We start from the raw sequence: 26,434 nt of genomic DNA, 5'->3' as shown, positions 1-26,434 counted from the left end.
CACGGGAGAGAACATTTTGGGTTTTTGCTTTGTAATTGCTCTCATGGCACGAATTTCCTCGTGAGAATTCAATTGATCCAATAATGAATCTAAAGCTTGAGATATTTCAGGTTTGATTGAAGCGAGAGTTCGAGATCGTAACTCCGTTCCGTATCGCTCTTTCACTAGCAAGGGCAAATCTTTGTGAATTAACTTCAACCAGGTGAGTATGACAAAGTTTTCTAAAGAAGGCGAAATTTCTTCGTCGTCTGTCATAACCTCGTTGTGATGAGTAATACCACCATCGGCGGTGAGCAAATTGTCTTCTACAAACGCCATTAAACGCTGATATAAATCCTCCGGCCTCTCGTCGGGTTCAAGTTTTATTTGCGCAAAGTCTAGAAAGTGAGCGCCGGTTGATTGAAAACCAAAGTGTAACCGAATAGACTGCCAAACAGAATTCAGACTGGTAGAGCTTTTCACAATAGATCCACGTGAAATTACTGGACAAAAGTTGGCTATTTGATTTAGTATAGCCTCTAATTGGGTTACCTTTTGTTGTGCTGTGCGTCGTAATTTGTCTCTCAGAAATGGTATCGTCGTCGTCGACAAATCCGCGTAGAGAATTTTGTTTGGTTTTCTTCAACCATGTCACACTACTTGACAAAAAGTGCGAAAATGTTGCATCTTGTGAGAGCAGAAACTCGAGATTTTGCTTCCACTTCTCGAAGGATCCTATTGTCTCTGTTTTTGTAAGCACCCATTGCTTTGGTGCTCTAAGTGAACTTGTGCTTGTACTAGCCATTTTCAAATGTATCTCTGACGTACGTAGTTACGAACTTTCCCTAACGAAAAAGTCCTATAGGATCCTATAGGATCCTATAGGAAATTGGCCCAATTTCCTATAGGATCCTATAGGACATTTTCGTAAGGGTTTAAAAATACCGCTGCCACCACGCCATGACAGGAAGCAAACAAACACGTCTTTAGTGTCCAAATCATATACCTCAAGTGCCGACAAGGCACTCAGCGTTTATTTACATGCAAATCAGGCAGATGACCAAGTGTCACTGCTAGAGGCAATTACGTACTATACAGCTGTGTTTACTCGTTACAATCGAATGCACTTTACATTATACTGGCGCTATTGGAACCTATAGGAAACCCTATGATAATTCATATAAGGAATTTTTATAAGGGCGGGTTGAATAAAAATAATGAATCTAGTCTAAATATTAGTATATAATTTTTATTTTTTATTTATGTTCATACCATTACAAAAATTCCTATAGGATCCTATAGGAAATCTAATAGGAATTTCTATAGGAACCTATAGGAACTCCTACGCTAATTCATATAGGGAATTTTTATAAGGACGGGTTATATGAAAAATAATGAATCTGGTTTAAATATCAGTATATAATTTTCATTTTTAATATATTTTCAGACCATTACAAAAATTCCTGGAGGATCCTATAGGAAATCTTATAGGAATTTCTATAGGAACCTATAGGAAATCCTATGCTAATTCATATTGTGATTTTTTATAAAGCCGGGTTGAATGAAAAATAATGAAACTGGTCTTAATATCAGTATATAATGTATTTTTACTTTTTGTGTGATCATATTCACTTTCTTCATATTTCTTCTATTATATTGAACTTCAACCTTATCTAATCGGATTTTACTTGACCTTGGCTGTTTTAAAAAGTAAAAGTGCAATCCTGCCTAATATATAAAATATAATGTAAAAGCATAAGTGAACATTATGGGTATAGTACTGTCCCTCATAAGAATGGGAAACGAGGACAATTTAATATGTTTATAAAGATACATTTTATTATAAACCATGCTCAGTCACTTGTAAGGTTTAACAGTCAACTGATGTTAGCTAGAGAATGCCCTACTCCACCAGCCATAACCACAGATTCAACAACTGTGAATTTCTTTTGTTAGCCTGGCACCTATTATTAGGTCACTACTCCAGTAACCGCCTATTAGGTGTTATCAGATGTGTGGTATCCTGTCTAAGTCTTTGTTTATATGAGACAAGCAGAAAATGAGTATACAGCTATCAAGACAGTTTAAATTCAGGAGCATAGTGGAAGCATAGTATGAAAATTAAGTGTAGAAAATGAAAATTAAGTGTAGAAAAATCGGATTAAGGAAGGTATGTATTACAGTAATGCATTGGATCATTTGGACATCTCATCAAATTGAAAATAAGATAATTAATTGATCTAATTTGTAGTGTACCTTGTAAACATCATATATATATATATATATATACAGACTTGACATTTAATATGGAATATTTCAGTTTCGAAGGTATGTCTAGGTAAAAATGCGTTCTTTTTTCAAAAAACTCCGATCTCATATAAGATTTGTGAATGGAGAAGTGTGTAGTCAGGTGTGTCGCTACCAATTAACTGACTTTCATGTCTGTTGCGCTGCTATATTATGTAATATGTAGTGATTTAGTTGGGTAGTGTTCCTTTAGGCTGGTCAAAGCTTGGCTTAGGCAAAGCTTGGTTCTGTCAAAAAAGTACCTATATGTCGGCAACCACTGCATAGAAGAATTTGAAATTTTGCATGCAAGCGGTCAGTTTTGCAGTGCGTAAGATGAGTCAAGTAGTGCATTACAAATTTGTTAATCTATGGCAGAATGGCGCGAAAAAGACAGACATTACCAGACAGATCATAGCGCCAAACGGAACGGTCCCCACAGTTTTAAAGAGTAATGCCCAGACTGATGCACCTACACAGAGGTCACCCCCAATGTATCAAAATCTTACCTACAGGGTACAGGACCCACTGTCTTTCGGGATACGCTGCTGCAACTAAACAAAAAACACTTAGTCCGTTCAGAACGAGGGGTAAATTGCCACCAAAATGCGTTTTTCAAAGCCCTTAGCGAACACCAAACTGGTTTTAGCAGGTAAGAACACCAAACGACCTCCGAGGCACCCACTGTAAACAGCAAAACATCGTCGTCTGTTTCTCTAATGAATTGGGGGCCATGGCCGTTTCTGGGTAGAACACTGAAACTGCGTGACTTTCTTTATTGAGGTCAGATTTCACCTGTACCGCCCAATTAGTCAAAACAGAGTTTACAGTTGTCCAGAAGAGACCTACGACGAAGCATATGCCGGGTCTAAAGTGACAAGGGTGATTGACAGCGTCAGTATTTGGAGTGGATACCACATTGGTGCCAAAACACCAATGGTAGTCATCGACGAAAACCTGAACCAGATCAAATTAAGGGATAATCTCGGAACCACTTGACTATCATTTGATAGGGGACACCTTAGGAACGATTTTAGGTTGCACGGTGAGGTTGCCGGTTCACACAGAGCACTTTTAATAGCAGATAACTTACAGAACCAAGGGAATGAGAAGCTACCCTGGTCATCAAAATCGCCACATTTGAACCACATAGACAATATTTCGGTAGGCCATTACTCGCCGAATCAACTGCCTACATGTCCTACAACAAAACTGGACCAAATTGGACAATTTTAGACCGATGCCTAGAATATTATTCCCGATTGAACTCTAAAAACCTACCCCAAGGAATGCCTTGCCGCCCGAGAGAGCTGGCAACAGCCAGAAGAGGCCAGGCGTAACAGCGACCATTCTTGTGACTAGCAATTGACATGAGGGTCTTTTATGGAGCGTATAACTCTTTTACAGAAGATAATTTGGAAAATATGGAGATCCAAAATATCTCTTTTAATGGAAGTCGTATGGCATAGAATAGGCAATGTGTTTTTGTTTGCTTCTCTGGCGAATTCCATTAATGAATTGATGTCCCAATGACATCAAAGCGATAATTTAAAGTTATTAAAACACGATTTTAATCCTTATTTTTATTTATCAGTCAGCAAAATAGGAAAAAAACGATAAAAAATTACTTGGAAAAAAATATTCCATATTAAATGTCAAGTCTGTATATATATATATATATATATATATATATATATATATATATATATATATATATATATATATATATATTACATTAAACAAGTTATAATTTATAATGAAGAAACAAGGATACATAAAGCAATCATTGTTTAGTCTTTTTATTTCTTATAAAACTGTGATCAATTGTTCATATTTCTTTAAATGCAGTTGAATCTAAAAAAAATGACATTTCATTTAACTTTTGGTTTGTGATTTATTAAAAATTATCTATTTAATGTTATCCACAACTGCCTCCAAGGGACCATCATGATATATAACTGAGGAAGACCCATGCTAATAAATAACATACAATGAACATGTTAGAGGGGCTGTCAGGGCAAATTTCATTACCTCACACGTTCTTCAGGATCGTTTATTTGCCAAGTTTTCTTTCCCTTTAATTTCTTTTCAACCCTTAATGTGAGGTAAACACCATAGTGGCCTTATGTCCCACGCGGGACGAAGAGCAATGATGATGATGATGATGAAACACCATAGTTTGTTTAAAAATATTTTTTGCTAACCTATACATAATGGAAATGAAATGTGCATTGTGAAAATCTGACCATTTTGCGTACACAAAAGTTTTAAATTTTAACTTGGGGATTGCTTTTTTTTTGGTTTGGACTGATGATTTAGGTCAAGCAAAGACTGGTGAGAATAGGGAATTACTGTTTACCCTCGGAAATAAGTTTTCTTATAGTTTTTGGGACATTTTTGGCCCTGGCAGCTCTGTAATGGCCCAATTGCATATTTAACCAGAGTAGAGTTTTCTCCACTGCAAATGTCTGCATTTTAAAATTCATTTCTGATTGTTCCTGTGGACTTGGTCCTATGAAATATGTTCATGTTCTTTATATATTTTTTTACAAATTATCCAGCTTTAATACCTTGTCTTTGAAAAAAATTCAGTTAACTAATAAAGGCTATGAATTGCTCAAAATAGAATTGGTGCAATGATTATTATTGATCTCATTAGAAAATTTTTCCTTCATCATTTTGCATTTTTGTAGACATGTACAATTAATTGAAATTCACAATGTCTATCTTTCAGAATACATCCGCAAATGGTTCAACACAATTCAGAGGTTAAGAAGGCCATCACAGTAAAGTTGAACAATGTGCAAAAGACTTATCACAGTAAAGTTGAACAATGTGCAAAAGACTTTTGTCTGAAATTCTTCAATTATTAAGTGACTAAAGCAGTATGCTGACAATGGACACGGTCTGGCCAAGGGAGGTTTTAGCCACTCATTCTGGAAGGAGTTCGAACTCACACAAGAAAAAGACAGTGACGCCACAGCTTGACAAGACATATTGGATACTTGTGATAACTTATAGAACCTATAATTCAAAAGCAGTAGCAGCACCGTTAAATTTGCAAAAAATCTATAAAACAATTCTCTAGTAAGCTGGTTGCATACCATACTGTGGAATATGTACATACATTTATACATATTGAATAAAGAATGTAAACATGATATTCTCTTTTGTTTTGAGGGACCAGTGCCTATTACCAATTTTGCCAAAGATCCAACAATATATAAAAAGCTATAAAAATATTCAAAGCAGTTAATATGAATTTCTATAGGTTCCTATAAGATTTCCTATAGGATCCTATAAGATTTCCTATAGGATCCTATAGGAAATTGTCCCTTTTTCCTAAAAACATACATTCATATGTTGTACCCCCAGTTTGAAAATTAAAATACTACATTTACATTTACCATAATTGTACCAGTGCTAATAATACGATCATGCACTATTATATTTCTATAGGTTCCTATAAGATTTCCTATAGGATCCTATAAGATTTCCTATAGGATCCTATAGGAAATTGTCCCTTTTTCCTAAAAACATACATTCATATGCTGTACCCCCAGTTGGAAAATTAAAATACTACATTTACATTTACCATAATTGTAACAGTGCTAATAATACGATCATGCACTATTATAGCGAAATTATTTGTTGACATGTGTGAATAATTTATCACATCAGGGATATTTACTGATCCTGGCGATATTTACTTTACACGTAACAATAGCACCATTTGTACCATTATCACCGCACGGGTTCGGCGGAATACTGAATGTGTTAACTGTGAAACTAGCTTCGCTACCACATTCTCCTAAGCCTGGCCTTCAGCATTACACGATTTTAAAGGGATAATAACTCTTCGTTTCAGCCAAAAAATGAATTTTCCTGGAGTAAACAACAATTTTTCCCATACTTACCAATGGTTAATGAATCCAATTTTACATTCAAAGTTAGTCCCTTTTCTTTTTCTAAAAAGTTTGGTTTTCTGTTAAAATCTCTTAAGAGATTATAACAGAATATAGCCATCAAAGGAGGTCATGTGGTCTAAAGACAAGCTCAGATATCAGAATAATAGCTTTAACTGCCGTTTTTGTGGTAAACAGAATATATTATATTTCTATGGGTTATTCTCATACGAAGAGTTACATGTATTATCCCTTTAAATTCAAACCCCACAGTTATGATCAGTTCACTTGCACAAGACGTGTGGGAACTGCCATTTTTTTAAAACACCGCCTGTCCAAATAATAACTTTTTGCATTCATGCAGTTTGATACAAATGATGCAACCAGAGTGAAAAAAAAACATCGCTTTGAATTAGGCCTATAACCTACGACGCGGTAGCCAGCATGTTGACTTTATCTTGTGTAAAATTTTTCAACTAGTTTCTCAGTACATTAAACTGGGCATCAAACAACCGATCCAGAAAAAAAATAATTTAACTACAAAAACAATGTGGACTTTTTTATTCATCTATTTATGCTGTGTGAGCCCTGTCACGCGTGACCCTATCTCTCGTTCTAGATCTATTTAACTCTTATTCATTTATTTGTTAATTTGTTTGTGAGATTCAATTATACAAATGTATTCCATCTGTCTTAAAACAGCATGGGCATTTATCTAAAATAAAGAAAAAAACTACTCTGATAAAGTTGGGGTATCAGTTTTATTGATAAAGAAAAACAAACTTGATTACACATCAAAATATAGCTATGATGTAATCATTTCAAAAAGTCAATTTCAGACTTCCACTGTGATAACCACACCGCTGATACGATCGTGGTGACGATAGATGACATAAAAAATTTAACAAGTCAGAGGCTGGATGATGCTAATCTTTAGTCCGAAAAGTATGAATTCCTAAATAAGCGATGCTTTAATTATTTACCTGAATGCACAAAATCAATATTTTGTATCGTTACCCTTATCAGTAACAGACCGCACCACTGCATCCACACTCAGACGAGAGAGGATTTAAAGGATAAGATTTGGACGTGGTCAATTCTAAACGTTATAGTTTAAAAGGCTTAAATATTCAGTCTTCCTAAATAAAGGACACCTATTTAAAAACATCTACAATCTGTCACTGTCAGGAGTAATCTTTTTTTTTACGATTCTCCTTGACTTATAGACTTTGTTTTGACTCACATATCTTCTGAAACCCTAGAATCAAACTTAATTTGCGTGAAGTTAGACAAACATTTACAGTTCCTAGAAGTGAAAGAACTGGGATATGGTCTCACAGTTTTATATCAACAAAAATATACATATTTTATATTCAAGTTCAATAAGTGATATTCATTCACGGGTTTGATTATAGGCAGACTAGGTATGTAATTATTATCTATAACACGCGTTACTCTTCATATTGAAGGCTATGCGTCACATTTGATGACACACCAGGAGTAAATAACAGATTGTTATTTATACTTGTAAGCCTTGATCCATCCGTCTTGTTGAGCTGCCACAAGGTGCCCTTCCTTGTTGATACACACGTCCTTGGGTCCCCACAGTCCATCCTTGTCTGTCAGCACATATCGCATGAACTGGCCAGCAGGAGACACCTGGTGGATATACATGTTGTCAGCATGGAGGTCGGATATAAATATGGTTCCATCTTCATCCACACAGACACCCTGTGAATACTTCATGACGCCCTCCCCACCGTACGTGTACCGTAGCTGACCCTCAGGTGTGTAGACACGTATACAGCGGTCATTGGGATCTGATACTATGACGTCACCACTGGGTGTGGTTGTTATGTACTTGAAATATTGTACTGGTTTCGATGAGATGTCAGAGAATACCCTGACCTGTGTACCGTCAGTATGATATACCATTACGTTACCACATGTGCTTGCTCTAGAATCCATCACGACCAGGTAACCTTCGTGGTTCACTGTAATACGACTGGGTGTGCTGCACTTGAACGATGATTTCACACCACCGTCTTTAGTGTATATCCTCACTTCCTGTGTACTACCGTCATATACAGTGACTGCTATTGTACCATCACGTAGTACTGTCAGTCCTCTCAGCCCCGTAACCTTGATCTCCTTCTTGATGTCCCATGTGGAGGAACAGATGATAATACGACGCTTGGTTTTATCAGCTTTACACCCCGTCCCCACCACGACGTCCCCACCAGGCATACTGTCCACAGTTATGGGGAACTCCTTTGGATCCTTGGAACACTGCAGTTGGTGTTGTGTGATCAATGTCGGCGTGATCTCTCCTATAACCACCGCACCCATTGCCTGCTGTATGGCTGTTTCTGCCCAAGTGATGGTTTGAAATCTTAGCACCGGCACGGGAGAGGTGGGGGAATGCGTCTCCAACATTTCCTTTAGTGAAGCCTCCCATTCCGCGTGATTTTTAACTACACTAGAGACGGAAGCGTCATTCACCATATTTTCATAGGCTTTCAGTTGTTTTTCGAGGGAATCAATTTTATTGGTTATTTGCAGCTGAAGTTTTAAACTAAAATATGCTTTGTCCACTTCTTCTTTGGCTTTTTCAGCACAGACCTTTGCTAGTTTGCAAACCTCGTCTACTCGTGTCTCAATAGCTTGTTTAGCGCGCTGTCTTTGCTCGTCCAAGTCGGTTAGTCGTTTCTGTTCTTCTTTTTCTATCGAAGGTTTGTTGAGAGTTATATCTTTGATTTCGTCGATAATCCCGTTCACTTTACATTTCAAGTCCTCGGCCGTTGTTATAGCGTCTTTCCAAGCGTCTGTGTGTCCTTTGTGTGTGTCCACCATACATCGCTCACAGATCAGGACGTCACATTGGGGACAATAGGATTTAAGATAAAGGGATGGATGTACCTTACATTTGTCTGTGAGGGCTGCTGTTAATTCATTGAGTCTGTGCTCCTTCGAGATGCTTGTCCTCCTATGATAGTCAGCACACGAAGAACACATGAGCTCGTTACAGTCCAAACACAGGGAGGTGGCAGGGTGTTTCTTGTCTTTTGGACACACGTCACATAAGCCTGGATTTTAAATACACAATGACTTAGCTGAGGCTAACTAATGCTATACGTTAGTAATGTACAAAATACATAAATCAATGTGCTATAAAAGAAACATGAGAGCATTTCTCAATGTCTTGATGCTGTAATACACTTCTGTATGCTAGATGAAACACAATGAATAAATGCATGTAAAATGAGTTGTGAAACATTTGCACTTCCTGGCAGTAAAATATCACCCTTGACTGTTTTCTCTGAAATAAAAAAGGTGATATTTTACTGCCAAGAATGGGAAATGCTTCACCACTCAATTTACATAGAGCTGTGGAATCCCTATAACATTACTCAAATTATTACTAATTACATAATATAACAATCCATAACATCACTTCACGTAAACTTCATTCCGTAAAAGCTTGGAATGGAAAGTTTATTTAAGCCCTCAGCGATCTATGACCGTATCTACATTATGCATATAAATTATGGACGGTTAAAATATTCCATATTTAATAATACGGATGTTAATACATCACTAATAAGAACCTTACCATTGCAATACAATCATTATTAGGCTATATATATTACCTGTTCCCTCAGAACTGGTACTTTGTCTTAAAACATTGGCCAGGTAGTCTTGTCCATATTCTTCTAAAAGTTTGAGGAAACAGTCGAACGCGCCCTGATGTGAAGAGTTCATCACGGCATCAAGCAGATGTTTTATGGCGTCTTCTGTTGCTTTTTCCTTCTCCACAATCTGACGATCTCGCAGCTCAATGACGCCATCTTGGTACAGGTGTGCAGCAAGTCCTGTACTCCTCGGGTCTGTCAGGTTGTTGACCAGGTAGACATACTGCTGTCTGATCTTCTGCTTTTGATCTTCATTCATGATGACTCTGAAATACATAATGAACACTTGCATATCATACACGTTGTACCCCTACAGACGTTATACATATACAGATAAACAAACAAACAAAAAGAAAGACGAATATATAGGTATACCCGCACGAAAACGAAGTAGATACTCCAGCGCAGTAGACTACTGCAATCATACTGCAAATATGCTTCAAATCTGCTTCGATGTGGGAGCTAATTAGCATATTTGAAACCTGCTTCTATCATGCTGCTAATCTACTGCATTAATGCTCCTCCTCAGTACAACCCTATGTAATTTTTGAAGTAGAATTGCAGTAGGCTATACTGCATTCTACTGCAAATATGCTCCACACCACTACTGCGTTAATGCTTCCTTGCTACTTCGATACTACTGCATTTTCGTGCGGGTACCTATAGGCCTTTGCATTACATGTATATAAAAGTACTGTTTGTAATACATTTCGTGAATCTCTGTATATCGTGGATCTCTGTTTATGGAGCAAACAAAATACAAATAAAAATATGTTTGCTTAAAATGAAGGGATAATGCTCACGTTTATATAAGTTTTTTCAGCAACCGTTGACTATATATCTTCCCGTACATGCCCGAGTATGTGAACACATTTGAAATGTAAAATAACCCAATGATAAATAGGAACGTGATGTGTTTCCTTAAAATGTCCACATACAAATATGAAAGAATGGGTTAAATACGAGTGAACCCCAAAGCATGTGGAATCCAAAATAATCTACAGCAATGCCGAATGCAAGATGGATACCGGAGTCAAATGTGAGCGAAAATGTCAACCCATTCGAAAAATAATCCGGTGAACTAAATTGCCTCACTTTTATTAATGACGTTTTCTGATAAAAAGTACTAATAATACGTGTTGAAAACATCAAGTGCAAACCCTGTTTGCCAGTCTGTGCATGCTATTTTTAATAATGAAACAAAACTGAAAAGCAATTACATCTAGTATGTTTTCTTTCTTTTAGAAGTAGACAAGGAGCGCTAAAATAAAATCAACGATTCAGCCTTTTCCCCTATACTATTCGTGTGTTTGTTACTAAACGAGAAATCTGTTTGACCTGACGTCACCTCCTGCCAACAGTAGTGGAGTTGAAGTGTGTACATTTCTGATATCACCAAGTCTACAATTCAGCACTGTGATAGGACAAGCGATTTCACCCTTCATATATTTGCTTCAATCTCTCGTGAAAAAATTTCCACAAAATAAGCAAGAAAGATTATGAATATGAAAGAACTTCAGTCCAAAAACTGGTCTAGATTTTTCAGACTTTGGGACAAAAGAATGGAAAAACGATGGTTCAAGACTAACCGGAAGCCGTCTTAATGAATAAAGCATTACAACAGTTTCAATGCACGACATAATATAACTGATGTTTCAGACCAAGACGCACGTACTCTACTGGCATTTAATTTGACTATTGCGGAGTTATATTAAACTGAGGTGGACCAAATTTTATGTGTGTTAAGCCAAATGAGTGGTAAACCTTCTATTGTAAAACCAACCCAAGTACATTTTAAACACCAAGCTAGTATACAAGGCAGTGATACTCAGGGTGTGGCACCGGTTCACTTCAGTCATCATGTTAGTTGACAAGGCAGTGACACTCAGGGTGTGGCCCCAGTTCACTTCAGCCATCAAGCTAGTTGACAAGGCAGTGACACTCAGGGTGTGGCCCCCAGTTCACTTCAGCCATCAAGCTAGTTGACAAGGCAGTGACACTCAGGGTGTGGCCCCCAGTTCACTTCAGCCATCAAGCTAGTTGACAAGGCAGTGACACTCAGGGTGTGGCCCCCAGTTCACTTCAGTCATCAAGCTAGTTGACAAGGCAGTGACACTCAGGGTGTGGCCCCCAGTTCACTTCAGCCATCAAGCTAGTTGACAAGGCAGTGACACTCAGGGTGTGGCCCCCAGTTCACTTCAGTCATCAAGCTAGTTGACAAGGCAGTGACACTCAGGGTGTGGCCCCATTTCACAACAGTCATCAAGCTAGTTGACAAGGCAGTGACACTCAGGGTGTGACCTCAGTTCACTTCAGTCATCAAGCTAGTTAACAAGGCAGTGACACTCAGGGTGTGGTCCCGGTTCACTTCAGTCATCAAGCTAGTTGACAAGGCAGTGACACTCAGGGTGTGACCTCAGTTCACTTCAGTCATCAAGCTAGTTAACAAGGCAGTGACACTCAGGGTTTGACCTCAGTTCACTTCAGCCATCAAGCTAGTTGACAAGTCAGTGACACTCAGAGTGTGGCCTCGGTTCACTTCAGCCATTATTCTAGTTGACAAGGCAGTGACACTCAGGTTGTGGCCTCAGTTTACTTCAGCCATCAACCTAGTTGACAAGGCAGTGACACTCAGGGTGTGGCCTCAGTTCACTTCAGCCATCATGCTAGTTGACAAGGCAGTGACACTCAGGGTGTGACACTCAGTGACACTCAGTTTTTACGAGAACATTAATTACCATATATTTTAGGGAATCATTCACATTCATCAATTAAGCCTCATCTGCAGGTGTGAACTTTGGACCCATTCAACTGAATGCAGCATGTGCGCCTATCGTGCTGTTACAGGTACACGGGGGGGGGGGATTAAATCATTTGCCCGGTCATATCTTTCTGTATATTAAAAAAAAAAAATTTTGATTTCATGTACCTTTTGAGGGGTTTATGGCTTATTGTCTTACCTTTAAGCAGGAAATGAAACATTTATGCTTTTGGACGGATGTGCTATACTGAACAATTCAGGTGTGAATGTTAATTGGTAATTGGGGATAGAATTCAAACAATATACTTTATCTAGAGTTCTAACATTATGGCATGAACACTGTGTCGAATGCGGACACGATGGCTGCTTACAGAGGCAGAGTTGTAGCCTCCATCGGTTCGTCTTGTGTTCGAAAACAAATATTATTATTTACACAATAAATGTATTGTTTATAATCCCGTTATTTTCATTTGTGTTCGCCTGTTGCACAAGGCTTGACATATTTTCTATAGTGCGACATGAAAAATTTAAATGAAAAATGAAATATCTGACGTTAGAACTGGGTCAAACAGCACGCTCTATCTGGACCAAACATAGACGTTTTCACTAGATATCCACAGACGTCTCTTGATAATTCTCGCGTTGGAAAAAGTCGCCATTATTCATCTGCGGCCCTGTTAGAGGGTAATAAAACGGCTCTAAGTGAATAGTTATTTTTTAGAAACAGTGACATTTCCAACGCCGTATGTAATGAAACAGACATTGTTAAATATATTTGAATCTGTAGCAATCTTCTGAGCAATCGCAAGTTTTGTATCAAGGCATCCCAATCATGGCTTTGGTTTAAGAAACACCAGCTCAGCAAAATCATTTCTTTATTGAAATCATTTTTTTTACTTTGCAGAGACTATTTTATTGGTTGGTAGTAAAATGGCTCATAGGACTTTTCATGGTTATATTCTTTAGAAACTCCCATTTTAAAACTCAGTACTTCCAAGCTTTCGGTTTCATGCATAAAGCTACAGCCTCTTACTTTTCTCAATCAAGCCGGTGCTAGGCGCACTAGGAATAAAGTGCATGGTGCAGGAGGGGGGAGGGGTAAGTAGCACCATTTGCCATTGTCACCAGATGCCAATTTAAGGAACCAAAATTAATTGAAAGAGCACGCCCATGGGCCAAAGTCACTTTTGGAACTTAGCAAGGGGTTGCAAGTAATCGACAAAATAGCGTTATGTTCTCAAGTCATGTGCTCGTCAGCTGACTGATAGGGGATATAATTTGACCCAAAATGCTGTCCTTTTAACAAGGGGAGGTACTGGGACATGGGCATGGACGTGATAGGTGTCACGTAGCCCCGAATATTCTGCACATTGATTAGACCTGTAGGCTTACTTCAGACACCTGTCCCGCTATTGAATTGTTATTTTGACCAGTTACTGTTACTAAGCTACTGCAACTAAAGGATCCCATTAGGTATCTTCGTTATGGGGAAGACCACAATTTATTTTCAGAGATGTTAAAATGTTAAAATTACATGTATTTAGCGTGATCTGCGAAGCACCCCATTCCCGTGACTCATAAATGTGACTCATACATGTGTAAATGTGACTCATAAATGACTTTTTTCCCTCGTCCTTCGTAAGCGAAGTCATTATGCTAAGTTATTCGTGATTTTCAACTCTCCAAACTCGCATTTTCAATAAAATATGCATGAAGTTTTATCTACAACGACTTGTGATTTGGTTAATTTATTTCCCCTGGACTGTGATCAGACCTCCCCCCCCCCCACACACCTCCACACACACAAATAGAAATCTCCTAGTACAAAAAAAAATATATATATATATATATATATATATATATATATATATATATATATATATATATACCTCTACATTTTTTACAAGCAAGAAACTGTCCACTTAGCAATATCAGCACGGTACATGTACTTACTACAAGGAGAGCAAGTGTTCTTTCCAGTTCCACAGACAGCAGATATCTTGAAAGGAACGGACTGGTGTCGCCTCCCAACCTCTTTCCTGGACCCTGCAGTTTTTAATAATGGCGTCAGGTTACGTAGTCATGTGCCTGATATATACATAACTGACATACACTGATGATAAGGTTATCAGATAGTTCTTCAGTTGTATGTGTCACATGTGAACATGTTTTATATCACCAAGTAGGGGCCAGGAACTCTGTATAGATATGTTGTCCTGTCTCCCAGACTGGACGTGGTGATACCATTGTTTGAACTAGAACAGTTACACTACTCTAGTACTGTATGGACCTGGGCTACTGTGTTGATACGGTGACGTGTATACAAGATAAGTCTTCGGATAAACTGGTTAGAAATACTGAAACACGTGCACGTATGAAGTATATAATAGGCATAAAACATAGCGATGGCAATAGCTGCTATCCAGAATATTTTAGCTCCGCGTTTAGCTTTTAAAAAAAAATCCTTCGCAAATGTCTGTTAGTGAAGGGTATATTGACTGCATTCCCGCAGATTTAGACCCCATTCCAACATATTTTAGATCGATCTATCCCTGTGGGGAGTCTCACTAGATTACTGTCAGCTTAGCCGGTGTCATGTACCAGAAGGTCCCTCATGACAGAAAGTCCGGGACTCGTTATTTCAGAAACCAGGCGTCGTACGGACCCCTGGTTTCTGAAATAACGGGTCCCGGACTCTGTATCATGGTAATTGGATATAATATACAGGGTCCCCCGGACCCAGCATTTAACCGGACCCTACGTTTCATGACAGCTATCACGAAACACAGAGTCCGCTCGTCATACAGAATAACTGGGTCTAAAAGCTAGGGTCCTAATGTAGATATTTAGTAAAAGCGCTTTATATTGACAATCTGGGTATAATAGAATTATAATAAAGCAAAGCCCTTGATGCAAGTAAATATAATATAACAAAAAGGCGGTGGTTTGCACAACGTCCTGGTGGTGTAGTGGACAGCGACACAGGTGGTGAGCCTACTGTGGTATCCAATGACAGGGAAGTTTGCAGTAATTTAACAATATATGTTGGTTCTAGTCCAACTCTAGAGTTGACTTTATAACGCCTCAATTTTCACTCTTTTTTTTTTAAATCTATAGTTAAATATTCAACTTACTGTCCATTTATTGTGTTTCATTTCACAATAAAATGTGATATATACACACTTTTGATTACATTTCATACCTTTTTTTTAATTGGACTTACTTAAAATATATCCCACACATCCCATTTCATTGTGATGCTTTGGACTGAATATACGCGTGACTTATTTGAATACCACTCGCAAATGTGTGTAAGCTAGTGGTACACAATGAATCGATGCTAAGCTGTGCAAAACGTTTCTTTTCTTTAGACTATACGCGTGACTTAGTCTACAATGACTACCACTCATAAATGTGTGACAGCTAGCGTTATACAGTGCATCAATGCCAAATTGTGCAAAATATGTATTTTCTTGAAACTGACGAAATTAATTAGTTATCAAATATACATGCTTATGGGGCGTAATTGAAAAAGTACTCTTAATTTTATTTAACAAATTATATAAAGTTCTAATTTAAGTTGCATACCCTAAATGAAAAAGGAATCAATCCAAAAGGAATGTATTCCATGTTTCTCAGGGTATAAAATGTCTAGCTCTTCGCGATGTCTTACTCTGTCAGCAGGGATTTTCAAGCAGTGCGACTTTATTTACAATATGGCAGGTACAGAAGACGAACATCCAACAATCAGAAAAGAGCAATCAGGAGAAGCGCCGCAAACCATTATAAAGTAAGTTTTATACATTTATTATACCCGCTTAACTTCAAGACTGTTTAATAAAAGCGCAACTTACATGTACATTTAAGGTACATATTTATCTTTCTGTTTTAGCTTGTAAGCGGCTGCTTATGTTACAGAGTTGTAAGAAAGATAGTTGGAGTAGAGAGTGGGAAGGAAGAGAGGGAGAAGGAGGAAAGTAGTAGAAAGCGAAGATAAGAAATTGCCTTGTTACAAGAAATGCACGACAAAGAGAAAATGAAATTGAGGAGAAAAGACAACAACTATACTGATTAATAAAATAAACTTTTTTGTAAAATCAGGAAGTTCACCAAAGGCACTTATATATTCTGAATAAATTTATATTTCTTTAGTGATGTTCTTTCTCAATTGCATACAAAAGATAAAACTGCAAATTAAAGTTTATGAAATGAGAATAATGCACATTTATACTACGTGTTACACTTTAACAGAGGTTAGTAATGTTTATTTTACCTTTAATCCTTATAATTCTTCCCTCTGTATCAGTCAACATCATGTTCAATGTTATTTTTAAATTGCATGTTTTAAGTGTGAGATTTCATTATTGCGGACTTTCAGTATTAAAACGTAGGGTCCTAGGAATTTCCCTACTGAAATTGAGTGTCTAGGGGGACTCTACATTTCAGAACATAGAGTCCGGGACCCGTTATTTCGAGACAGGGAGTCCGCCGGACTCTCAGTTTTAAAACACCGGGTCCGCCGGACCCTAGAATGGTAGGACTCTGTGTTGCTTGACACCGGCTTAAGCGTCTGCCCCACCTATTAACAGCTGCAAGGGGTTACCCATAACTTCCGTGCGCGCTCGGCTGACAGCAATTTAGCGTGAACCCGCAGGAAGTTAGGTCGATCTAGATGGATCGATCTAAGACCCCATTCCCAGAGATTAGATCGATCCAACCAGGGACGATCCAACTAGGGACGCTAATTGCAAGGTGCAATGTAAATTGTACTTATTTCTCGTGTTTGTCTTGCTACCTGCGTACGTGGCAGGCGCTCACCACTATTGAAGAGAAAGCAACGCACGGCGAAAGTAGCTCCCTTTTGTTTCACACTTGCCTCACACGCTTGTAATGACGTACTAACAGCGTGCAACGGTTTTGCCTACTGTTCTTCCCTTCTTTCTTCTTCTTTCTCCCCTCTTAACTGCTCTGTAAGGATTTTTCTTGCCTTTTGGGGGCATGTTAGAAATTGAATTAAGCAAAATTCGAGATTTTTGGAATTTGTTGTACAGGTTGCACAAACGTAGTACTGTCGAGACACGAGCGTGCGGCATGATTACACCTTTTATACTCCTGGAGTAGGGGTGACGCTCCTGCGACGCACCTCCGTGGTGCTTTCGACTTTGATCGTTATTTGTGAGGGCGTGCGCTGTAATCCACACGCAAAGGGCGCTTGCTCCTTCATTGTTTGCGACGTGCGTCTTAGACCACGCACGTCCCACTTGCGAACTCCTTGCGAGTGAAGCAAGTAAAGCCTAGGTCCCAACTACGTTTTGGACGCACGGGTTTTTGGTTCCTTGCGTCCAGCAAGGACGTAGCTAGATCGCACGTAGCGGCTGTTGATCATGTCGAAAAGTTACTAGGTGCTGTTTGCGTCCTCCAAAAGTCGCACGATGGACGTGCTCCTCACGCACGAACTCCCACGTTTTCCCCATTTTTTTGGCCGTAGACCACACGTAGCAGCCCGTACGTTCGGTTGGGACCTAGGCTTTATGTTTGCGGCCTCGCTGTTCGCAGATTATTCGTACAATCTTCTGGCCTTGTACAACATCCTCCGTACGTGCATACGGGCTGTTTGCTGACTCCAAAATTCGCAAGAGGGACTTGCGTTGCACGTGAGATTCTGCTCAAAATTTGGACGCAAACAGGCCGTAAGAGCCCGTGCGGCCAGTTGTGACCGAGGCTTAAGGTCGAATGATCTATTTTGTATTTTGTAACACATAATGATATCACCACTTACAACTTTATCATTCAGAATATTGAATGTGACAGCTGTGACAAACTGGCACCGCTACTATACACGTGTACACTGATCTCCCGCCTACCCGTCTTCCTCTGCTGCCACGATAGTGTTGTGTTCACTCTATGACACACGCCTCTCTCTCTCTCTCTCTTTTAAAGTGCACACACATTAATAGCATGACAAATAAAACTTATTTGTTATTGTATCAATGCGTGTGTACGATATATAGACCCTACACTCAGCTCTACATACACTGTCGCATATTAGTATAGTAAAATGCATCTCATATTTCAATTTATTTTCATCTGTAAATAAGTAATCTATCTCTATAGAAAATGACAGTTATCGGATATTGTGCTTGCATCGGTTACAAAACCATTTGTAAAGTGGTCGTTCATTGGTCAGCCATGGGTTTACGGCTCTGTGGTCACTTTGATGAAGGGTCAACCCGGAAAGGTCTAATTCAATACCCCCTAGGGCTATGAATGAACATGTTTTTATTTCAGTTACGTCATTCTACCTAAACCAATTTAGGTTTCATTTTATTTCTAGAAGAGGACCAAACTGTATCCAGTACAGTCATGGACCATTAATGGGGGAGATGACCCTCGTTTTGATAGATGTTGTTGCCTGTCGGGAGAGCTACGAGTAGTTTTGGCATTTCCTGCCCGCAGAACACATATCTGCTCCAGCATCTTTACGTGTTAAATGTGTTTGAGGTCTTTGCCGAGAGAGAACTCAAATGATTTAAAACTGTTTAATACTCCGTGTCGGTTTGGTCTGCTATATCGATCGTGTGTCGTCTATGTTTGTTCTGCACTGCACGTTTATCAAAACAAATAGATACCCGTTTGAAAAACCAAACAACTTGACATGAGAACTGACATTTAGTTGTCAACAAGGAAGAAGTCCCAGTATATGTGCATTAATTCGTTGCCTATTACCCATAACACTTTCGATTACGCCCGTGATTTCAAATTGGAAACTTAGACCTACTGAAAAAATTGACAGTTTGTTTATCTATATTTAGGAAAGCGCCGTGCATCACATGTTAATCTGGTTAACCACAAACAACAAAAACTGCATTCGTAAATTTGAATTATTCATTTTAACATGGATTGTTCCTTCCTATATACATTTCATGTTTTCAAAAAAATACTTGAACAGTGCACCATTAATAGAGACACGAATCGTCTTCACTTTGGCATAACCTGGGTTCCCATGCCTAGATCGATCTAATAGGATCGATACATCTTCATGGGGTTTCTCGTTAAATTGCTTTCGGCTTAAGTAGCTTAGATGTCTGGCACAGCTACTGAAGCTGCTAAACGATAACTAATCACCCCTAGCAGCTTCAGGAGGCGTGGCAGACATCTAAGCCGTTTAAGTTGATTGCAATTTAGCGAGAATTCCATTGGAGATAGATCGATCCAAAGTTAGTCCGATAGGGGCTGGGAATAGACCGCTTTCACACGATCATCAAACAAAATTGTAGGACATCTCAAACTGTTTGCTCTATGGAGGTTATCAGGTAACTAACGCCGCGCGCTCGGCACACATTAGGAAGGAACTCGGCGCAGAAGCTCTTTAATACCACAGCAGTCGAGGAAGATGGGTCTCCTTCACCTACTTGTGTTCCTGGTCATGGTGGCGACATGCCGGGGTGTGACCACAGAGAAAATACCCACCAGTAAGTGGCAAGAACAACCCTCCACTTATTTATTTATTTGTTAAATATACAATTATTTTTTTAAACGTCCCGAAGCTGAAAATGCAAGAAACAGCATTTAAATCAATCTAGCTAAGTTTCGTGATTTTAATTGGTCATACTTTGAATGATGGCAGCGGCACTATGCTACTGCTCGGAATATAACACCATAAAATACAGGTATTTAGAAGCACATGTTCAATACTTACCCAGATTATTGAATTGTTTGACATTATTTAATGATAGCAAATTAAACAGTTTAAATATATTTGTTTTCCTCTTTTAATTATTGATTTAACATATTTCTTCCTCGGTGTGATATAAAAAGGAGATTTGGGAGGTCGTTCAATTTACATGTCAGATATATATTACTGAAAAATGTATCAAAAGGCGTTTCCCATATCTTGCGTTTGTTGTTTGGTGGTCCCCGCTAAAATTATTGCTCCAAACCAGAATATTTTTCTTTTACCTGTTTATTTTTTGTACAACATTCCAGTTGCTTCTATCATAAAATGAATGTCCATCAGCCACATTTTAATATGAATATTTGCGTTAGTGCCTTTCGTCTTTTGCTAAAAAAAAACTATATATTCTGGCACTTTCACCGCAGTTAAGGAGACTGCCGTTCAACAACTTCTGAAAGTGGATTTGTATAATAATAATAATAATAATAATAATAATAATAATAGTACAAGGCAGCCAAACGGTTAAATTTGTACATAAATTGAAATGGAATAAAATTTACATATTAAAATATTTGCATAAAATAACGGATATACTGTACAATAAAACCAAAATGATGTAGAAAATAAATAAAGTTGGCTCTAACCAAGAATCATTACTTACGATTAATTTTTTTCATGAAGCAGGCGCAATGTTTCATGCGTGTTACTCCTACTTCCAACTAACTTGCGTTTTTCATCAGTGGTAACAATCAGCGTAAAATTAAGAAAAAAATGCAGTCTTAACAAGATTTGTCAAACCGGTCCCCCTACAAATACACAGAACGATAATGTACTCAGGTTCAGTTTTATTGGAAAGTAAGGTCCGATAATCACTTTATTATGCCGTGAATACCATCCGTTAAGTCAAATGCAATTGCTACTTTTTAATTAAGTAGGGAAGTTATTTACTGTAACAGCCAGCACAGAAGAGGCTTGCAACAATTAATGATTCCATCTTGTTAAAATTTGAAAATATATTTTGCTTGTTTTGGAATTTAGCAGTCCAAGTTGAGTCTGAAGACTACATGTAGCTACAGACTTCTGCATCACAGAATATTTTTGTTCTAGCTTTCTGCGAGACTCAACAGCCCTGCAGGAGTGGAGGGACATGCAGAAACAGTGAATTCTACCCATACTACTACTGTATTTGTCCGAGATACTACACGGGGCAGAAGTGCGAATATTATTACAGTACGTAAAGTAGTTTTGAACCAAAGTTTTTCGTTCCAATGACAGACTAACTGACAGACAGACAGACAAACAGATAGCAATTGCAGCGTTTCGTTACGTCGACATACTCCGCAGACGATGTGAAGTCAACAGTCAATGCGCTGTTCTCTTTGTTACTCTGTGTTAATAGAAACTTCGCCAGCCAAAGAAAACGCGTCACTTTAGTAATAAGTCCCTAGGGCTTTGTGAGAATGGTCGAATGCTGCACTGGTGACCGTCATTTTCACAGTCGGCTTATGACATCAAACAACGCAAAATATTTCATTTTTGCCACTTTCTTGCTTCTACAATCGCAGACAGGGTATCCTGGTAGCGTTAATGACATTTAAACATGTAAATGTAAAACCAAAATGCTTTTTTTAAGGGTCTGACTAGCCTTGTCCACTTAACTAGCTTCCACCAAATCACATACATTTTCCCTTTTTTAAAGAACAATTTCAATGTGATATGTACTACAAGTAAGATCTCAGTTCAGGTCATACAGTGTACGGCTAACCCGTGTGGCTCTGTGAGTCCTGTATGTACGCCTAAGTAGGGTAATAAAAACTGTGTTATCACACGCAGACATTGCAGTTCTGATAGGAGACATGTCGCTGATAATGTATCACGTCTGTTAGTGACAGGTTTGGGATGGGCGATGACCTTGGAATGTCACCTATGGCGCAATTGGAATTTTTATAAGGTGCAAAAGGTGTTTTCTCCTCCACTTTACTTATACCAGTCTGTAGTGAAACTGATTCAACAAAAGAGTAAAAACGAAAACTAAACGGATATGGTAACAACTAGCCTTGGAGAGACCCTCTGACGGTGGCCTCTGTACTTTGTAACTAAATTGAATATACCGGTAAGACTTCTGTTCAATTTGATACCAACTCCAGAGACCTCTAGCGGACGGTACTACGAGGGTGGTGACATCACGTGATATATGTTATGTGAGGTTTGAATCTCAGTTATAACTTGTCTTCATACCTCAATTCTCGTAGCTCAAAACTTTAAGTTAATCTTAATAAGATTGTTAAAGGTTATTTTGGGACCTACACTTCTAGTGCAATTTCATCGTTCTAATAATTTACTCTTAAGTGACCAATAACTTGATGACTTTAAAATATGAATACTGTAACTGTCATAGGAACCTATTTAATTATGTATTGCCTTCTGTGTGTTCATAAATCGAAATGTGGATAAAATAATCGAATAAATACGAATTTCGTTGGTTTAGGGCCTGTTAATATTGGACGTACGACTGGGTATCCAAATTATCAAACAACAGGATCACCGCTTTGTTCAAAACCAAACCCAGGTAAAATTCGAAAACCTATCTCTCTCTCTCTCTCTCTCTCTCTCAAACACACTATCATCCGTACGCATCCCCCCTCTCTCTCTCGAACTCCCTCTTTCAAACACACTATTTTACTTTCTCTCTCTCTTTCTCCCTTCTCTCTTACCATCAGTAAACTTCTTTAATAAATGAGGTAAAAAAACGTACATTTTATGTTAAACTGCAAAAAAAAATGAAATCCATCTGGTTACAATACATGGTCAGCATTTCACAATCATTTCCTCGCTAAATTGAGCATACCTTGGGGCAGGGAGAGTGAATTTTTAATAGTTTGCAGATGAAATTCATCCAACTGATGCCAACAGCGCACGGTATCCAACTTACATTTTGATTCCCTGTTTTCAGATACCACCAATGTTCCGGTGCGTCTTGTTGCCGGTCCTCATCCACTGGAGGGTCGCCTGGAGGTGTTTTACTGCGGCCAGTGGGGGACAGTCTGTGACGACTCCTTTGACTACAGAAGTGCACGTGTTGTCTGTAAGATGCTTGGACATGAGTAAGTGAACCACGATTTCTTTTTTGTTTTTAATTGATTCGGTGACTGTTTCAGAACATACAGTATCTTATTATTTTAGAGCTTAGCTTCGACGTATGTATTGCTGTCAGATATGCAATATACATGTATAATAAGTATGCCTATTCATACTTAGAAGATTTTTATAATTTTGTTGGTGACTTGTAAGCAAATCTAAGATTTATGTGAAATATATGAAGATCATCACGATGAGTGTAATAGAAATGCCTCGAAACCAGCACGTACGGCTTGAATTGATTATATGAATTTAAAATATGTAGCTTTTCATTCAATAAAATAAATAAAAACATGCATGATACAACACTAAATTGACATCTGTTTCTTACTTCTCACAGCACAAATAATGCAACAGCCTACCATGGTGCACGGTACGGCCGTGGATACGGCCCTATATGGCTTGATGACGTCAGTTGCCGTGGTGACGAGAAAAACCTAGCAATGTGTAAACATCTGGGTTGGGGGGTCAACAACTGCGGTCACGGGGAGGACGTCAGCGTGTCTTGCAATGGGACATCCGGGCCTCTCGAAGCCAGTAAGTTGTTAATGCAGGGCATTTTTCTTGTTAATGAAGTTATTCATTTTTTCTCAATGATCTGAAACAATGAAATAAAGTTGAGTTAAAAACAGAGATAACTACGTGAAATATAATTGATAATAAAAATAGTAATTTAGGACAGAATCCCTTATACAGGTGTACAAAAGTACGTTCGCTCATTGTTGAGTGAACTGTGGATATTGTAATGTTGACTTAATTCACTACAAAACATTCTTTTTAAATCTCAAAAACAATGATATACCGACATATTGTTCCATGATTTACCATCAGTTGTAAAAAATAAATCAAAATAAATTTCAAAATATGCATTAATTTTCGTTTCCGATCTAAATTACAAAATTTAAGACGTCCCTATTTACCTGCATAAATTACTTTTTTTCAAGAACACAATGTCTACAAAATGTCCGGTATATTTCCAATATCGTTTCCAAGTGCGTGTATTAACAACGGTACTGTATCCATCTTTAGCCACCATGGGGTACTACAATGGCTGCTGGAGCAGTCCGTGTAGGAATGGCGGCACATGCTACGACACCGGGTACGGAAGGTACCGATGCTCCTGTCCTGCTTACGTCAGTGGCTGGAACTGCCAGTACACAAACGGAGGTATGTATGATCTCTATTACCTCAATACTTGAGGGTGGTCTGGTTTCAATATACTGTATGTCTCACCTGATTTCTTTACATTGCTATCTGTGGCGATTTTTTATGACGTTAGGGGAATAGTTTGTACAAGGCATTTCCTCGAGAATGGAGGGTCCTAAAGATAATCTTTGGTTAAATATCTGTGTTATACATCAATGCCTTAGTTGTCAATGCACAGAAAAGTACTATAACAGCCATGTGTACAGATCCGACTTAGAGAAGATATTATTCAAGCAACTCGTTATTGTTTACGTACGAGAGTGTATTATATGTCGTCAATCTGTTGGACAGAAGTTGACCTTCAGTTGCACACGTCGACTAGGTAGACATACACGTAAATGTGCATGTTTACTTAGGAATTTGTTCCATGTTCGTTACTTGAAAATGTTTATACATGTACACATTAGTTAATGTGAAAATCAATAGATTTATGACACCTGGCATAATAATTTTATAAAATAAACATCTCTCTCGTTTCAAAGAAATACTTTAAGAAGTAATGATACTAATATACCAAAACACTCTTGCAAAAATAATGGACTTTTTCGAAAATTAGAGATATTGCTTTTCTATAGCTGACAGTACCATTTATCGATAAACAACTTTCATGTTATGAAAGTGGACATAATTCCATATGTAATGCAAAATGAATTATTAGAACTGGTGTGAACTTACGTTGAAATTAATTTTGAGTGTATTATTTTCCTAAAAATCGGTTCGATTACATCTGTCGGTTCTGAAGTTTGCCAAGTATATGCTTCTCAGTAGGTCTAAAACTATATCATTTTATTCTTAATAAGGATACTATTACACCACCGCTGGTTACGGGCCACATGGTAATGTTTCCAGCTGGGACAATGGTAAGTGGCACAGAATGTTAATTTTGCTTTTAAAAACCTTGTGGTAAACTTTGTGATCTTTGATGATTTCAAACACGTAATCTGTAGAGTTAAATACAGGGTAAAAAATGACATGATGTCATTATTGTTTACTTTACGTAAAATAATGTGCTACCTGTACATTTTAATAAAGATGGCATCCCAAGAGCTACTAACACGTTCGTTGTATTGAGCAAAAACGTGCATTAGCTTGGTGGTTGGATAATAGTTGGTTATTATTTAGCAAAAGCTGAAAATATCTATTATTATATTTATAATTGTTATCATTAAGTCACTATATCGTTTTCGTTACTAATGATTACTTCTTATTTAAGATAAAGATTTAAATTCGAAGTTGAACAACGTGTATAGGATTTTTAACAAGGGAAACAAAACATAAATACAATTAGAAATACAGACTGAAAACTACATTTAAAAATGAAAAGTGCGCATATTAAGTAATTAGCGTGTTAAGGAAAAAGATTGTTAGCTTTGCTTTAGTCAACGGAGCCTCGCCATTTTCTTATCCGTTCTATTTTATAGACACGTGCACATTTGAGCAGGGCCTGTGCGGCTTTACCCAGGATTCTTCTGACTCTTTTGATTGGAGGAGATATCGCGGTAGAACTTCCTCTTATAACACTGGACCGTCGTATGATCACACCACTGGAAGCGGAGGTAGGCTGCTGTGCGTTGGAGCTTTATTGTGAGCGAATGTTGCTGTTAGTAGAAACCTACCATTGCACAAGTAATAAATGAGAAAATAATAATAATATATAGGGTTAAGCCGTCTTCCAAAATGTTAATGGCAAGTGATATGTATAAAATGCTATTTTTGCACTTTACACATGTAAGAAAAAGTAAAGCGGGGGCACCAGAGTGAAATCTGGTTCAGTTATCACCAGATAGCTAAA

At 38.1% G+C, this 26,434-nt stretch overlaps 2 protein-coding genes across 2 annotated transcripts; one reads left to right on the top strand and one right to left on the bottom strand.

Moving 5' to 3' along the window:
- Nucleotides 1-7,685: 7,685 nt before the first annotated feature.
- Nucleotides 7,686-10,162, bottom strand: LOC106159741 (uncharacterized). Its single transcript, XM_013536139.2, has 2 exons — nt 9,821-10,162; nt 7,686-9,256 (listed from the first exon to the last, which is right to left on the bottom strand). Exons 1-2 carry the CDS (start codon nt 10,152-10,154, stop codon nt 7,686-7,688), a joined length of 1,905 nt encoding a protein of 634 aa, XP_013391593.2. The 5' UTR covers nt 10,155-10,162.
- A 9,553-nt stretch (nt 10,163-19,715) lies between these two features.
- Nucleotides 19,716-26,230, top strand: LOC106159742 (uncharacterized). The gene is made up of 8 exons (XM_013536140.2): nt 19,716-20,095; nt 21,406-21,528; nt 22,787-22,867; nt 23,252-23,402; nt 23,777-23,973; nt 24,466-24,603; nt 25,443-25,502; nt 26,064-26,230. The coding sequence occupies exons 1-8, from the start codon at nt 20,017-20,019 to the stop codon at nt 26,228-26,230; spliced, it is 996 nt and encodes a 331-aa protein (XP_013391594.2). The 5' UTR covers nt 19,716-20,016.
- Nucleotides 26,231-26,434: the final 204 nt, after the last annotated feature.

The sequence above is a fragment of the Lingula anatina genome, chromosome 5 (genome assembly GCF_051362555.1).
Source record: "Lingula anatina isolate TDL-2025a chromosome 5, LinAna3.0, whole genome shotgun sequence".
NCBI classification, from domain to species: Eukaryota; Metazoa; Brachiopoda; class Lingulata; order Lingulida; family Lingulidae; genus Lingula; species Lingula anatina.
This window is presented reverse-complemented; position numbering and strand designations above follow the sequence as displayed.

Bases quoted from the DNA above. Each gene is read 5' to 3' on its own strand.
- LOC106159741 (XM_013536139.2), bottom strand. From the start codon at position 10,154: ATGCAAGTGTTCATTATGTATTTCAGAGTCATCATGAATGAAGATCAA. The intron at 9,257-9,820 runs GTAATATATATA...TTTAAAATCCAG, and splicing joins TACCAGTTCTGAGGGAACAG to GCTTATGTGACGTGTGTCCA.
- LOC106159742 (XM_013536140.2), top strand. From the start codon at position 20,017: ATGGGTCTCCTTCACCTACTTGTGTTCCTGGTCATGGTGGCGACATGC. The intron at 22,868-23,251 runs GTAAAATTCGAA...CCCTGTTTTCAG, and splicing joins TTGTTCAAAACCAAACCCAG to ATACCACCAATGTTCCGGTG. The intron at 24,604-25,442 runs GTATGTATGATC...ATTCTTAATAAG, and splicing joins CTGCCAGTACACAAACGGAG to GATACTATTACACCACCGCT.